The sequence below is a fragment of the Haliotis asinina genome, chromosome 16 (assembly GCF_037392515.1).
Source record: "Haliotis asinina isolate JCU_RB_2024 chromosome 16, JCU_Hal_asi_v2, whole genome shotgun sequence".
Taxonomy (NCBI): Eukaryota; Metazoa; Mollusca; class Gastropoda; order Lepetellida; family Haliotidae; genus Haliotis; species Haliotis asinina.
The window spans coordinates 14,555,130-14,572,144 of NC_090295.1; the positions used below are offsets into that span (position 1 = coordinate 14,555,130).

Sequence of the window (17,015 nt, forward strand, 5' to 3'; positions counted from 1 at the left end):
TATTCGCAAATACATACACGCAGAGACAGGCAGATACATATACAAGAGTACAAGATAAAATGTACATAGTTTCTTGATTAAATTATCACTGTATGTTGTAACTGTTAAACAAATAAGCATCGCAATAACAAATATAGATTGATAAATAAAGATTTCACAGAGAAACGTGTATGAAGCATTCCCACTATACCCTTTCTAATTCTTTTTGCACGCGATTTTACTTGAAAAAAGGTTTTCACTTTTAGTCCGTTTGGCTCAAAAGCGGACAAATGGATTGCATTCCAACTCGCGAAAACTAAAATACTCAGTGAAACGCTAATCATAATCAAAACATACCAATTCTGTGAGGATTTTGCGGAATTTCTGTCCCAAAATATGAAAATTAATGAAACCTTGAGTACATCGGTTTCTATGTTTTTGACAGGATTAGCATCTCCTGTGGCACCTATTGTACCAAGCGTGCAGGATCGAGTCAGAGGACCATTTTCTTGTCTATTCCATTGCAGCTGCGTTGTATGTGTGATTCTTTCACTTCTAGATCATATCAGTGATACAGTGTAATGATCTCTTTGGACCCGTGAAGAATAGGCCTTCAGCAACCCATGCTTGCCATAAAAGGCGACTCAGCTTGTCGTAAGAGGCGACTAACGGGTGGTCAGACTCGCTGACTTGGTTGACACATGTCATCGGTTCCCAATTGCGCAGATCGATGCTCATGTTGTTGATCACTGGATTGTCTGGTCCAGACTCGATTATTTACAGACCGCCGCCATATAGCTGTAATATTGCTGAGTGCGGCGTAAAACTAAACTCACTCACTCACTGATGTCTTTGATGTTGTGTTTTTCATTTAGACCTAAACTGTGGAACACCGTATGTACATTCAGGAGTAAATCAGCTGATTTTAACATGGCAATGTGACAGGTCCTATTAGTTTGGCCGAACACGCACGCCGCGTCGTGAACACCAGGTGTCAATATATGTAAACACCAATTGAATTTAGTGTACATCAGTGAGTAAATCATTTGACGTTTAAATGACACTGTGATTAGTGTTATTGGTAAGGCCGAAACGTGACCAACTCGTTATTCCGGGACGTGCCGAATAGCTTCTTCAGGCTTACGGAATGCGGTTAGTGTTGTGACCAGTGGCTTCGTGAACGCCTGATGTCATCTATATGCAAACACCAACTGGACATAGGGGCAAGTCAGTTGATGTTAACATGGCATTGGGGTCAAAGATGTTACCACGGCAGTGGGGTCGACATCCTCGATACCTCCAGGGTATACGTTCCGAAAGTCTCCACTATTCGTCGGTTTCACATTAATCTAAGAGTCGCTGTGCACATGCGCAGAGCGTGTAAAAATATCTATAAAATATCGATAACCCCCGCTTTGATCGCACGCTTACCGATAGCGTTAACTCACTCCAAAGAAAACAAAAAATCAAACGAAATACATAGTTTTCTGTCTATTACAGCTTGTTATTATACTTGTATGCACCAAAGACCAGGAGTAGTGAAATAAATAGCTTAATTTATGTCAATAAGTTCTTGTATAAACACATCTCACCACCACCGTTTTGAGGCGTTCTTCCCGACATCCCCTTCTCACAACTAACACAACATACATTTCTGATGCAGCTGCAACCAGAATAGGACATCAATAATTGAAAAGCATATGCAAATCGATATATTTAGTCAACTATGAACAGTTGTCACTCGTAAATAATTATTATTGAATCATTTTGTTTTGCGTGTATTTACACTATCGGTAAACGTACGACCAAAGCGGAACTTAGCCAGTAGATATTTTTACACGCTCTGCGCATGCGCACAGCGAGTCTGAAATTCATGTGCAACCAACGAATACCCTGGATGCATCTACGGTCAGGTGAATTTATTGCCTCCCTTGGCTGGCTTTTTACCCAATCTGGTGTCTACGCTAGGAACCAATCACAACTCACTTTCGCTTTTTAAATTATCTAATGGATTAAACTTGGCAGTACAAATGATGCAGGGGTACTCTGAAAGAGGTAGAAAGAGTTTGTACATGTATTTTTACGTTTCGAAAGTTTCGTAAGTCAATTTCTCTGCATGATTTAGCCAAAATGTGAGTCACTCTGTGAACAAACCTTCGCAGTTGCAACTGCTATTTTTATGGACACTGGCAAGCTCGGTTGTAACTGCAACTAAGCTGATATTTCTTTTAAATTATGAAAAGGTGAAATCTGTGAAAATCATAATCTGTCTCGACAAATGATGACGAAATATAATTGAAAACAAAACACGGGACTGTAAAGACGCATTTTATCAGCAGTGAAAATTATGCAAGATGAAACAGAGGCTGTACTATGTTCATTTGATCTGATTAACAATGTAATTAATGTTCCCGACAGGAATTTGTGCTCAGGGTTTAGACACGAAACATACTGTCAAAGCTTTATATCCTGAAAAATATCTCCCCGGACAAACTTCAATGGAAAACAACCCCAGCCATCCCCTCAAAAATAAAATAAAATTTAAAAAAAAAATAAGGAATTGTCGAGAAAATTGATTCCGATCTTTATTTTACTTTGGTTATATTTCCTTAGTACATGAAGTTCTTAAGCCTAATTCTTATGTACAGTTGTACAGTGCGGAAAGATGGAACCAATGACCGACTCTCGTCAGGGACATCTACACCTTCATACAGACAGCAAATACACACAGAAGATAAAGCAACATGTCTAGAGTTGAGCATCCCGAAGCTCCCGTGATGTCCTGAGGTCCGTTGCAGAGATCTGTGGAGTTGCACAGGGTGACGCACACCAGGTATCCACGGTTGTCGTAACCACAGGTGGTGAAATTCGAGGGGCTCAGGTTTTTTAGGATTTTCAAGTCAAAGGAGAACGTGCTTCCGTCAGAACAGTCCCGGATGTAGCTTAAAATAGTTCCGGCAACTGCGGATAGAGAGTAAGTTTCGAAGACGAGGTATTGAAACCGTTGGTACATATTTAATGATATTTCTTAGCTACCTATCCACCCCAAGGGACCGAAAAAGTGACTTCCGTCTAACACAGGACGAAAACTTACGCAGTGACTAGATATTTCATATCCGTGTCTTCAAACATGCGCTTCAAACTACAGTAGTGTGGGACTATGACACTGAGTTGTTAGATTTGGTGTCTCGTTTAGACTCGGTATTTTCCAAAGCCCGACAGCAAAGGGTCACCCCATGGTATGTCGGTCTGCAGTCATATGCTGAAATTATATTGCTGGAATTTTAATAGATGCTGCGTTAAAAAGCTAAGAAAGAAACTATTTCACGGCACTACTAGCTACTTCTACCTACTTCCATTCCGGACCTCCTCAATCATACACATGGTTCTGTTGACGAAGGTGTCGCAGTTCTTGTAATGAAGAGCCTGACTTCCGGAAGCGTCCACAATGACGGCACCAGTGCTATTTTTGGCACTCAAGACCTGCCTGGACACTTTCAGAAAGTTGTCATGTCCGGTTATACACTCCCCTTTGCCCCCAGAAGCACTGCACTGATAGCATAGAAGACTGTCTGAAAACATATTGAATATACTAGCACTAACACTGATTGCTAAAATACCTTAAAAGGCATGTAAACGTGTAAAACTACATAATGAAGTTTGTACACCCATGACAACAAAGGTATCCTGTTCGTTTTCATCGGTATATAAACAAATGTCATTAGCTGGCGTGCAAGAGAAACTACACACACCCTACTTGAGCTGTGACGAAATATCGTAGTATCGATAATCGTGATACATTATCTGGCAATATACGGTTTTCGTATCGGGATAGGAATCGTTGACCTAAAAATTCTTAATTTTCACCAGAAATTGACGGTTATGTCAAGATTTACACTGTTACTTGATATAAAAATGATACAATTGTAAAGAAAACATCTAAAGATATCATGTCATGATATCCATCGACTAGAACCGTATCGTTTCAAAATATCGCAATACGTATCGTATCGTCACACCTCTAGTAATTACCCCACGTTTCAAACACACTCGTCCCGCTCAGTTTGCAGAACACGCAACTGAAATCAGCAATGGCTTCCTGGAAAAAAATAGACACGGCAAAGACGCCATATAGAAGAGATTTCTGACAAGATTGGGGTATTATGGGGAACATGTCCTGATTTTAGGTGAGCGAAATTCAAGAATTCCTGAAGTGAACGAGAGCTCAAATGAAAATGCAGGCTTTCCTGGAGAAAACCCGTTTTTACATACATTGAAACCCGTTTCAGTTACACACCGTTACGACCCGTGAAGGTCCCGGGGTAGAATAGGCCTTCAGCAACCCATGCTTGCCATAAAAGGCGACTAACGGGAACGGGTGGTCAGGCTTGCTAACTTGGTTTGCACGTCATCCGTTCCCAATTGCGCAGATCGATGCTCATGTTGTTGGTCACTGGATTGTCTGTTCAAGACTCGATTATTTACAGACCGCCACCATATAGCTGGAATATTGCTGAGTGCGGCGTAAAAATACTGTAACTTGATATCGGCGTCAGAACCAGGGAAGAAAACAGATTTTTCCATACATTTGTTGGCATGTGAATGTATTGTGTGTATTTAATTAACCTGATATCGATTGGAAATTACAAATGTATTACTTACCTGCAAAGGGCAACAGTCCGAGTAGACAACCGAAGGTGAATATTCTGAAAGCCATTTTCAGTCGTTTCACTTCAACAATCGTTTCCAAGCGACGACTCAATTGCTCAATACTGGACACCGTGTCTTCTCGATTGCTTTGTTAGACAGAGAACTTCTCGTAAAGATAATCAGAATCAGACTTTAAACATAGGTTCCAAACCTGTAGCTGTGCTGGATTCTGTTCGATGCAGTAAGCAAATCATGTGTAAATATGTAGGTCCGATTATCCACTGCAAGACTTCTTCACTGTAGGCAAGGTGAAAGACGAGGTAACAAGGAAGTGATTGGTTAGGTGTTCATGTGCGACGCTTGATCGTTAATGGTGCGTAAATCGAGTTAAAGAAAAAATACTAAAATACCCCTTTAGTGTTGGAAATGAATTGATGCCAGTCATTGATGTTTGACTCTCTTCAAAACGTCCAAACGTTATGAATATTATTACTGTTATTTCGACAGGGGCTGCTTAGTGTACGTTTCGATACAAATTTAAGTATGCGTTGGGCCCAGCCGGTTTGGTTGCCCTGTTCAGAGGAGAGACGAATCCATTAGACACAGGCACGCAAACTGCCTAACTCCAAGGCATGGTTTGTGTGGCTGATTGGTCCGATCTGCACGCGATTATGTAATCTGATACCAGTGATATGTCCTCTGATCGCCGACGTATTATGTGGAGTCTGTCAAGCTTGTCTTGTATCGGCTGAATGATTTGAACATGTTCGCATACCCGACGGTTTAGGTAAATGTAAGGTAGAGAATTATCTAATGGGGTGTTTTATGGTTGCAAGTGCGACGTGGTTCGAAATACGTGTAAACGTGTCACCGATTCGAATAATTAATGTCAGTTCGATAATGAAAGTCAACCAGAATATCTGAGTTAGAACTGGTCTACAGAAACCCATGTTTGTAGGAAGAGGCGACTAACGGTATCGGGTGGTCGGGCTCGCCGACTTGGTTAACACATGTCATCTGTTCCCAAATGCATAGATCGAAGCTAATGCTGTTGATCACTGGCTTGTCTGATCCACACTTGATGATTTACAGACCGCCACCATGTAGCTGGAGTGTTACTGGGTGCGGCGTTAAACAACAAACAGTGGGGTTATGTTATGGCTTTATTTCTCGGAGGTTATTGTGCGTGGGTCAGTGACTGGTATGAACTGGCACAGTTGATATCCGATATTTTGACTTTTTGCGTTCCCGTGTGTAAAAAACTGACCTAGTATCGACCGGACAGGATACCCTTGGCCACTTAATCACGTAATGGGCACTTGACCACAGAACGGGGCGGATACGCCATTACAGGCGAATGTTTGCAGCTGGTTTTGGTTGTCATCTGGTCAGTCGACGGCCAGTTTAGACGTGGTTTGGCCCGTCTGTTGGGGTATCCTTTGTCATGTTTACTGGATCAAGCGGTCAGTAATTGTGTATCACTTACAAACGGTATGTGTATGTTATTTTATGAATCCATATGTGAATCTTCCTCTGTATTGGGCGCTTGAATGACGCCAACATCCCTTCACCTGAGTGAATGAGAGACTTGGGTTTTACGCTGCTTGTAGTACTATTTCAGCAAGGGTGTCTTTTTTATGTTTCACGTGGCCACCAAATTCTGAACAAATTGCTCGTGTTGTTTGGACTTATTGCAGCGACTGATTAAAATCTGAACATTTTATATGACGCGGCGAAAGTCTTAGGGTCGAGCAGCGAACACCCAAACCACTTGGCTACCATGCCACCCCTCCTTAATCTGTATTCCATGTAAGTCTCCATTACTCACTCCATTACTCACTCTATGTTCTAAAGAACATGTATAAATGCACACTGCAAGGAAGGCGGAAACCCATGGAACAGGTCTGTACATGTGGATCTGAAAAGGCTGAAAATACTGAAAAATGTTAAAAGTTCATTTAATAAAGGGAAACCGTTGCGAACACCAGTATTGGTTTTAAATCTTAATGAATGCTATGCACGAAATTACGACAAACCAATCAGTATGTGTGTAAACGTTGAGGTAGTCTGAGAAAAATAAGAATAAAGCCTTGCATTAAAGACCCGGGTTCGATTTCGCACAAGGGTGCAATGTGTGAACCCTATTTCTGGCGTCCCCCACCTGGAATATTGCCAAATACGGTGTAAAACTTGGTCAGTCTGTTTCCAGATTAGAAGTTTGGATTTGGAAGGGAGATTCAAAATACACACACGTACGTTTATTCACGTAAAGGCTCTCGTGTTTCCATCGGATGATGGGTTTTGAGATTTTATGTGCGCTTTCCGACGTTTTCAGTTCTTATGGACTATGAGCATCAACTCGTTTCAAGACATTATATTAATGCATACCAAATGAATTCAGCTTATACACCGTGCTTCACATTTCACTTCAGTGTAACATTTCTGAGATCCTTCATATTTTCACAACATATTCATTTTAAATTCCACACGGGCCATAACACCAAGCTTACAAGCAAGTCCAGACAGCTGGTAGTCCCGCTACATTTCAGTACCATGCAAGTTTATTTCAGTAACTGGCCTCCGACCAAGAATACCTGCATGATCATTTGTTTCCTTGCGCAAGAATGTTTCACTAGTTGAAGACTCTATGATCCACAAACATATATAGATAATAATTACATTATACCAAGAGCGTGTGTTTGGGGGAATAAATCACTGCAAACTGAATATGTTTTTCGTATATAATTCTCGCCAGGGAGTATATGCATCTATAGTACATACACTACAATTAGCAATACAAACACATTTGACATTTCATGTCTCTATTTCACGATCTTTTGTATTCCTTCAATGTGTCTAACGTTGTTGTGGCCAGATAAGTGAGTGAGTGAGTGAGTTTAGTTTTACGTCGCACTTAGCAATACCCGATCCCGTTAGTCGCCTCTTACGACAAGCATAGTCACTTGTGTCCAGATAACATTACTGGATTCATCTCAACAAACTGAACGCAAAATCTCACATCCTTGTTGGTATTGACTCCAGAGTTCAGGGCCTTCTGTCCTGCCCAGCAACGAAGCACACGATGGTCAAATGTTTCTTCTGTCATACATTTTGGGATCATCACTACTAGCTAGCGACCATGATTACACAATGCCATTTTCGAAAGTGGCCAAATGCAAAGTCACAGTCACATGGAAGTCGCGGTGGCTGATCGGGTTAGGCGGCTGACTTTGTGTGCTGGCTGACTCTGAGGGTGCCGGTTCGAATCCCGAATACGACTCAACCAAAAATTACTAGAATTTGTGCTTTACTAAGAAAGTGAAATCCCAAATATGACACATGTAGCTGGCGACTAGTCATCGCTGCGTACCAGTTATCGCCAACACCTGTCTGTAGCGCTTGGGAAGACAGTTTGATTTTAACTCTCCTAGCCAATCGCTTTAGTCAATATGTGAAATACTACGAAAGTACAAATCAGACTGTCTTCTCAAGTGCTACAGCCAGGCGTTGGCGATGACTGGTATGCGGCGATCACTGGTCACTAGCCAGTTTAGTATGCATCGCCACGTCATTAAGTAACACTCACAGTCTAACAAAGAACAGTGAAAGACTAGTAGGGTATTCAAAATTACCATTGTTCGCCAGCAGAAAATGGATACTCTGTGGGATAAATCATAAGCCTTTTAACCTTCCAACTTGGGTTTTCTGGGGATTTAATGTCCCTTATGTTTCGTGTAGCGTGGAGTTCAGTGCTATATAACTGGTCTTATTATTATCATTAGATATTAAAACATTTATTCATCAGTAATCAACATAAATACACAACCGTGTTCTAGGATGGCCATAATTTGCAATGTATGACGACAAGACAGATGACAGACATTGCCAAACTCAGATGTGATCTTGTCGCTCCCGAAGGTCCATTACAGAAGTTTCCCGAGTTGCACAGAGTGACACATGGCCGGTAGCCCCGGGTATCAAACCCACAGGTTGTGGTGTTTGAGGGGCTCAGTCCTTTCAAAACGGCCAGGTTAAACGAGAAGGTCACGCCATCTGAACAGCCCCGGATGTAACTGAGGATTTTTCCGGTTTCTGCGGAGAGAATGTGAGTCGAAATACATACATGGAATATGTAGTGCCAGGCAAAAGTCTGAGTGAGTGAGTGAGTTTGGATCCATAATTCACAATCATGTATTAATACGTCATTATTTAGCTTTGAAAATGTGTTTGGAAATGAAAATCACCAATCCCTGTTGAAATCAAACGGTAGATCCCTCACTGTTCGCCTTTTCGCACGATAAGCTGCAGACCCAGGGTCGATTACCCACCCGTGTGAAGCCCATTTTGGGTGTCCCCCGCCGTGAAATCGCTGAAATGTTGCTAAAAGCGGGGTAAAACTAAACAAAATCAGACGTTTGTAGGTGAAGTGTTCCCCAGCTGTAAATGTATTTCCGTTTTTGTACGTCATTGTTTGGGAAACAAGATTCAAAACTTTGACAAAAACTAAATTTACTTTCTTCTTGGGGAAAAAAAATATAAAAATGTTCTACTTACTACTCTCACGAACTTCTTCAATCATGCACACAGTTTGTTTGGAGAAGTAGTCGCAGTCCACGTAGCCGGGGTAGCGGCTGCCGGCGTCGTTGACGTGCTCTGTGTTATTGTTCATAACCTGTCTGTAGACCTCTATGAATGTACCGTAGCCAGAAATACACTCCCCTTTTCCTCCAGCAGCACCACAGGTGTAGCATAGGATTCCATCTGACCAGACACAGAATATCATAGACAGAGAATAACCAGTCTCTATTATACACTGAAATAGATGACCAAGATACAATTTACTGGTCGAACTTATATGAATTTCACACGGTGTTCTTATCGTTAAAGGAGTGGTAGAGCAGTCTAGCAATTAAAACGTTCGCAGGTGAGGCCAGTTCACCAGGTTGGATTCCTCAAGCGTACAATGCGTGAAGCCCATTTCTTAGGTCTTCTTAGGACATCACATGCCCTTGGATCCACCCATAGATCAACCGGTGTCCGGACAGACGCTCTGCGTTTTGAAGCGCTAAAAGTTATCAGGGAATCTGTCCGCAAATAAACTAGGTGAACCAACAAACAAAAAGAAATATGTAAGTAACAGTTGTATTTTCAAATTAACGAAGTTCTTAATTCAATACAAAGGCATCACTTTCGTAGGATAACATAGAGATGGAGGACAATTTTAGAGGTAATATAAGAAAAGAGCAGTGTCCTCAGTGCAACAGTAATGAGACTTTAAATTTAGGCCAAGGCAAGGTATCACGCTTGAAACATTTGCTGAAAAATACTGCAATAATTTGTTGATCAGAACTGTGGAATCCTCGAGAAATGTATATAGCACAAGTCTAAGTAGAGCGCACCACTGTCCCTTTTTGCTTTGACAGGTACAGAATCATTCGATACCACTCGCCCCGTTTCGTACCCTCCAAGAAGATCGCTCGCTATACAACATGTCACGGAATAACACGAGTTGGTGCGCTTGAAACACATTCGTGACCAACTCTGTTATTCTTGACCAACTCGATGTTGTTCGGGGTTACCGAAAGGGGTAAATGGTGACGAATGAGTTGAAACACTGTTTCACAACATCTCACACTGTCACCTAACAGCCACAGGCACTCCTGTCATTGCGAAGATTGAATTTAAAAAAAATTTAGATTTATTGTACTGTGAAGTTTTACATATATCCTCGCAATGACACGAGGGCCTGTGATAAACCAACACAAGATCATGGATTTCTTCAGTGTTATTAAACAACAATGGCATAACTCACCCGAGCTGTGAAATAATCAGAGCACGGTTGTGTGGGGTTGTCATATAAATGTCCAAAATTTAGTCAAATGAGACGCGTACTGGGACCAACCGGTCTTCCCGCAGAATCATGCATTTGGTCAGTGTGATTTACAAACAACTTACCCGAGTGCTGAAATAATCCGATAAACACAGAAATGTGGTAATTTGTTCAAAATTGATTCAAAAGAAACGAAGCCATGGATCGAACCACTAACCACCAGGCCGTTTGACTGGCCATGGAATTCGTCAGTTTAATTCAGGGAGAATGACATAGCTTACCCGAGCTGTGAAGTAACCCGATAAACAGAACAAGGCTGAGTACAGTTGCCATGACCGTGTCGTAGGTTTAGTCACTGATACAAAGTTTCTACGGGAAACCTTTCTCCACAGTCTGTGCAGGTATCTTCACTCATCGGAGTTTCCTTTGTACGTCAGTCAGGGAAGTAGACGAGGCCACCTTTCCCCTCATAGGACACGGAGACACGAGCCAAGGGACGTAGGGAAAACACCCAGTCGGGTACTGAGAGTCGTATTACAATGGATAACACAATAGCCGACACGCCAAGAACGTTTTCAATGAACACGCTGATACAGAAACAGGATGTGTTTTAAAATGCAACAGCGTTTGTATATTGCACTACGTTTCTACTGTCACGGAGGTCCCTTGAGCATCCCAGCTGAACCACATCGAGTGGTGAGATTAGATGCTTGTATGTCACCGTGGCCCTGCATCATACGAGACAACTGTTGTCAGAAAGCTTTCAGTGACTGTGTTCTTTATGATTTGCTGTATTCTGTATCCTATACATGATGTCATTCAAGACGTTATACGATATTTTTTGGGTCGGAGCTGCTTTGAAATACTGGGTGCTATTAACATGTGTACTAAGTTTGGAAGCCTTAACTGCTTTTCGCTGTGTTACTTTCACAATAACACGAATCACTGGAAGGCTCAAGACTTTGAAATCCAATTGTCTCTTTCTGCGTAACAATACACGAAACACGTATTCATTACAAACGTTGCAACGATAAATGGCGGTTTTTGCGTCGAATAATACAAAGTCTGTGATTTCAAGGATAATAGATATTTATACCAAGCAGACAAGAAAACCTTTTACACATTCAGGGCACGTATGTACAAAGTGAAATCTGCTTAACAGTAGTGGTTTAGCCCAGTAGTATAAGCGTTCGCTTGTCATGCCGAAGTCCCAGGTTCGGACCCCCACATGATTACAATGTGTGGAGTCCATTTATAAACATATAAATAATGGACGTTAATCGCTTGTGCGTGTTCAGGACCCTACAATAAAAAGAGAGCATTTATTCAGAATATGTTAAGAATAAGTCAGTAATTAGTGTTGCTGAGTGAGTGAGATTAGCATTATGCCGCACTCAGCCATGTTCCATTTGTATGGCAGCGGTCTCTAAATACTCGAGTCTGGACCAGACAAGCTAGTGATCAACATCATGAGCATCGATTTGTGAACAGATGACACGGGTCAACCAAGTCTGCGAACCTGACCACCTGATTCCATTAGTCGCCGTTTGTGGCAAGATTGAGTTGCTGAAGACCTATTCTACCCCGGATCTTCACGGGTCTAGTGTCGGTGAAAATAAGGATAGGTTTAGAAGCGAGATTTGAAAGTTGTTACAGAATCTGAAAGCATTTTGTTGACATGAAGAGAAACCTAAGATATGGAGCTGCGTAAAGAAATGATAAACACAATAAAAAACCCGCTGATCTTTGAGACTGTAAACAAGAGTTAGTGCAGGGATCTGCGACACAGACAGGTGCAAAATTAGAAAGAAACTTAAAGACAAGGCCGAGGAGCTTCAACCAAAGGCAAACTGTAGCGCAAATGGGTTGCGCAGCATAGAGAAAATGACCAGTCTTCTTACATACGCGCGAAGCGAGCAAAGGTTGGCAACGTACTTTCCCCTCTTTGGATCGAAACATACTTTTCATGTCAAAATAACGTGAGTAATTGCCAACCTTTCCTCGCTTCGCGCGTATGTAAGAAGACTGGTCATTTTCTCTATGCTGCGCAACCTATTTGCGCTACAGATTGCTTGTGCTTGAACTCATACAAGAAAACTAATGTAGGAATTGTAGATAAGGTGTTATGTGATTGACTTGGAGTTTAAAGAAAAATATGCGAGTAGATCTAGTCTTACCATTTTGAGGTTGGGAATGTGAGAGTTCAACCCGTTCAAGAAATGGGTATATACTTTTGATGGTGGTGATGTTTTATTTTGACATATTTCGAACCGAAACGAGGAAAGTACGTGGCCAACCTTTCCTCGCTTCGCTCGCATATAAGAAGACTTGTCATTTTCTCTATGCTGCGCAACCCATTTGCGCTACAGTTTGCCTTTGGACAGGCATAGTCGCCTTTTATGGTAAGCATAGGTTGCTGAAGGCCTATTCTATCCCGGAACCTTCACGGGTCAAACAACCAACCAAACAAACAAAAGATGTCTTATACTTTAATCTGATGGAGAACCCCTCGAGTGAAAACAAAACAAAACGCAGAACAGTGTGAAAAGTATGTTGAATAAGTTTTGTCCGGTATACGTCTTGTGGGAAAACAAATCTTCGATTGCAACAAATCGGTTACGTAGTGGTGATAACAATCTCAAGTTCTACAACTGGATTCGAAACACGGAATGAGATCGGACACTGTGTCTACATTACCAAAGAGGTTAATCCAACGTCAGCGTAATGCTGCCATCTGTTGTATCATTTTAAGCATTGCTGAAACTATACAGCGCACAGTGCATATTTAAGCTGCAAACGACACTGTTCAAATTACATTTTTCACCGTATATTTTTCAACCATTCACAATTTGACCTGGCTTCATTTTTCTCACATGCCAGAATAGTAATTCAAACATTTGCGTGTAGTCTGGAACAGACGTTTCTATAAAATCCTTAGTACTGCACACCTAAATAAGAAACAACTAAATAAACTTCAACAAGTGTTACAACAAATCAAAGGACGCATTTATTCTGGTACATATATATTCAGAATTTGACGCAAGAATATGTTAAAGAAAGTAGGAAGGTTAATGTGACAACAGAGGGATTTTCTTTTTGTGCTCCTCTATTTGGCCCATTGCAGAAGTTTCCAGAATTGCACAGAGTGATGCAAATTTGGTAGCCATGGTTACCGTATCCGCACGCAGTGAAGTTGGCAGGCGTGTCTGTGCTCAGGGTACTCATGTTGACGGAGAACGTCACACCGTCTGAACAGTCCCGGTTGAAGCTCGCAACATCTCCCGTAACTATAGCAACAGACCAACAAAACGCGTGATAATATGTTTGAGCATATTACATAGTTTTCACCAAAGTCAAGGATTGAACTGACTTATAAGTATTATGTTCGACTTTTGAATGACATACCTATACTTCACTATATTGATATTGATCTTATATATAGTTATCATTATTATATTATAATATATTTATTTAAAAGTGCAGAAGTTCCTGAAAGTTTATAAAATGACCAATGAAAGTCCAACCCTCGGTTTGAATAGTGTGAACTTCACACATTGTAACTAGGGAATCGAACCCGGGACAGTGACATGACGACCACTAGGCTACCCCACCGTCCCATCGGAAAAAAAGTGGAGTCTGTATAACCAACCAACAAAAAATTGTTGTTCTGGATACCGAGCGTTGGCACCACGTATCGTGTAGGATGCAAGTTCAGTAGAATCGAAGTTCACCATCACTTAAAAACTAAAAGTAAAATAAATGAAACAGATAAAATGGATAAAATAAACAAAATAAAAAAAAAAATCTCAAGAACATAACAAAAAAACGAAAATAAATATCGCGAAGAAACTAACTCACACTTTCAGCTCAGGCGGATCCAGAGGGTGGCGTTTAGTCCTGAGAGTGACCAGTGAACCCACCTCCCCCCCCCCACCCACCCCCCACCCCCCACACACACCCTCCCCTTTCCGCTCTATCCAGAGCTGCACCCGTCCCTGTTCAGCTTGTCTGCTTTCACAGTATACAAGAGTTCATGTAGATATAACCACTTACACACATTTCGAACTTCTTCTATGACACACATGCTTCTGTTGACGAAGGTGTCGCAGTCCTTGAAATGAGGCCTTTCACTGGCTGTGTCGCCGGACCCAGGAACAGAAGTACCATTTGCATTGAACACTGTTATGAACGAACTGTAGCCTGTCATGCATTCGCCTTCATTTCCACTGCTGGAACACTGATAGCACAGTAGGCCATCTGCAGCAGAAACATAGTTCAATTAGTTTTGCGACAATTTCACAGTAGGGGGGTACGAGAAATAGGTTTCATACATTGTGCCAGTATAGGGACGTGTGTGTGTGTGTGTGTGTGTGTGTGTGTGTGTGTGTGTGTGTGTGTGAGAGAGAGAGAGAGAGAGAGAGAGAGAAAGGCAAAGTTGCCATTAGAAAGTTAAAGCCACCCCGTTGGTCGTTGAGTGAGTAAGCGAGTAATTATGGTTAAACGGAGGTTTTATTCCTGCAATATCAGGGCAGGCAGGGAACACCGGATTGGGATCCACATGTTGTACCCATGTGGGGAATCGAACCCGGGTTTGGGGCATGACGAGCTAACGCTTTAATCACTTGGCTACCCCACCCTCCCTCTAGTCGTACAGGTTAGTGGAGAGTGTTTGTCGAATCTTTAATCTCTACTTGGTCTCGAAGGTCTACGTTGTTTCTTGTTTTTGACTGTTGCTACAACCGGCGGAAACCCTTCTCAGTAACACACTCAGTGTGTAATTATCCTTATGTATCGGTATATACCGTAATAGAGCCATTATTGTCGTTAAATCCTTTGCTGTGTTCACATGGTGAATAATCAGTCACGAATGTGTTAAGTCTTTTAGTCATATGATGGCATGTAGGGAATCTATACAGGATCTTTACGACAGTGCATTGTGTGTGTGTGTGTGTGTGAGAGAGAGAGAGAGAGAGAGAGGGAGAGAGAGAGAGAGAGAGAGAGAGAGAGAGAAAGAGAGACTCGGTAATATTCCAGCTATATGGCGGCGGTCTGTATATAATCGAGTCTGGACCAGACATTCTGGCAATCGACAACATGAGTTGCACAGTTGGGAACCGATGCCGTATCAACCAAGTCTTCGATCCCGACCACCCGATCTCTTTAGTCGCCTCTTACGACAAGCATACTCGCATTAGGCAGCATGGGTTGCTGAAAGCTTATTCTACAACGGTTCTTCACGAGTACTTATGAACGAACTGTAGCATGTCATACATTCGCCTTCATTTCCACTGCTGGAACACTGACAGGACAGAAGGCCATCTGCAGCAGAAACAGAATGAGTTTACAGCAGATTCACAGTAGGGGACACCAGAAATGGACTTCACACTTTGTGGAGAATCGAACCCAGATCTTCGGCGTAACAAGCAAACGCTTTAACCACTAGGCTATCCCATCGCCATCGTAGACACACAGCTTATGGCGGGGAGGGAGGTTATGGGTGTGTGTGTGTGTGTGTGTGTGGGGGGGGGGGGTGAGGGGTGAGGGTGTGTGTGTATGAGCTGATACCCCGTTTGGGGAATTATTCCGCCACCTCAGGATCCAGTCGCATCTTTTTCCAACAAAACTCTACAATGTCACATAAAAGAAAAACTCACCTGACACGTGTAGAAATCCTAGCATCAGGCAAACAACCCATGTTTCCATTTCTGACCATGCCAGTCCTCACTGCCGGTGAGACATTTTACAATGCAGTCCGCAGTACACACTGACATCTACCTCCGTGCGTTCCACCTCAGTGGGTGTTGACATGTTAGTATATTCAAAAGCGCTTCTTCTTACGCGGATCGATTACAGCAACTTCCTCGTCCTTTGTGGATGCTGTGGCTAGTGTAACACGTGGTATTATGCAGTTTCATGCACTGATAGTCGCGATGTTTTCAAGAAAAGCGACTGTATTGTGAGAACACATTTGTTTGCCTCCCTGCCTGCCTCATTGTTTGTACTTAACGCCGCATCCGGCAATATTCCAGTTATATGGCTGCAGTCTTTTAATAATCGAGACTGGACCAGTCAATCCAGTCATCAACAGCTTGAGCATCTGTTAAAGTATATGTGGCAGCAAGTCTGACCACTCGATCACCTTAGTCGCCTCTTGCTACACGCACGGATATCGCCGCTCTCATCAATTTTACATGTGGAGTAGTCGGTAAATAATAGAGTCTGGACCAGACAATGCAGATATTACATCTCATTCACACACGTACACGCACATTACATAATGTTAAACTTAAGGATGTCTGAGGGATATGTATTACGCTTCTGTACCAGAATGGCATCGTACATGGACAATTCGCTATGATAAATGTCCAGCAAGAATTATGCAATAAGTCGTTATGCTAACACCTGACTTCAAATTTGTAAGAGATTTCAACATATTCTTCAGCTCGGAGGCTACAATCATATCTAAATATTTAAAGACAATACAATTTTAGCAATGAAAGAATAACATATTACATTGTATTAGTCAAATGATCTGAACGGGTCCGGGTATTGAGAC

At 42.0% G+C, this 17,015-nt stretch overlaps 3 protein-coding genes across 3 annotated transcripts; all 3 read right to left on the reverse strand.

The window, feature by feature from the left end:
* Positions 1-2,293: 2,293 nt before the first annotated feature.
* On the reverse strand, positions 2,294-5,231 carry LOC137268271 (uncharacterized). Its single transcript, XM_067802814.1, has 3 exons — positions 4,642-5,231; positions 3,333-3,551; positions 2,294-2,940 (listed from the first exon to the last, which is right to left on the reverse strand). The coding sequence occupies exons 1-3, from the start codon at positions 4,694-4,696 to the stop codon at positions 2,678-2,680; spliced, it is 537 nt and encodes a 178-aa protein (XP_067658915.1). The 5' UTR covers positions 4,697-5,231; the 3' UTR covers positions 2,294-2,677.
* A 2,129-nt stretch (positions 5,232-7,360) lies between these two features.
* Positions 7,361-11,209, reverse strand: LOC137268633 (uncharacterized). The gene is made up of 3 exons (XM_067803208.1): positions 10,741-11,209; positions 9,184-9,390; positions 7,361-8,721 (listed from the first exon to the last, which is right to left on the reverse strand). Exons 1-3 carry the CDS (start codon positions 10,790-10,792, stop codon positions 8,462-8,464), a joined length of 519 nt encoding a protein of 172 aa, XP_067659309.1. The 5' UTR covers positions 10,793-11,209; the 3' UTR covers positions 7,361-8,461.
* Positions 11,210-12,934: 1,725 nt separating this feature from the next.
* LOC137268036 (uncharacterized) lies at positions 12,935-16,259 on the reverse strand. Its single transcript, XM_067802536.1, has 3 exons — positions 16,114-16,259; positions 14,513-14,716; positions 12,935-13,746 (listed from the first exon to the last, which is right to left on the reverse strand). Exons 1-3 carry the CDS (start codon positions 16,160-16,162, stop codon positions 13,487-13,489), a joined length of 513 nt encoding a protein of 170 aa, XP_067658637.1. The 5' UTR covers positions 16,163-16,259; the 3' UTR covers positions 12,935-13,486.
* Between the last annotated feature and the right edge of the window lie 756 nt (positions 16,260-17,015).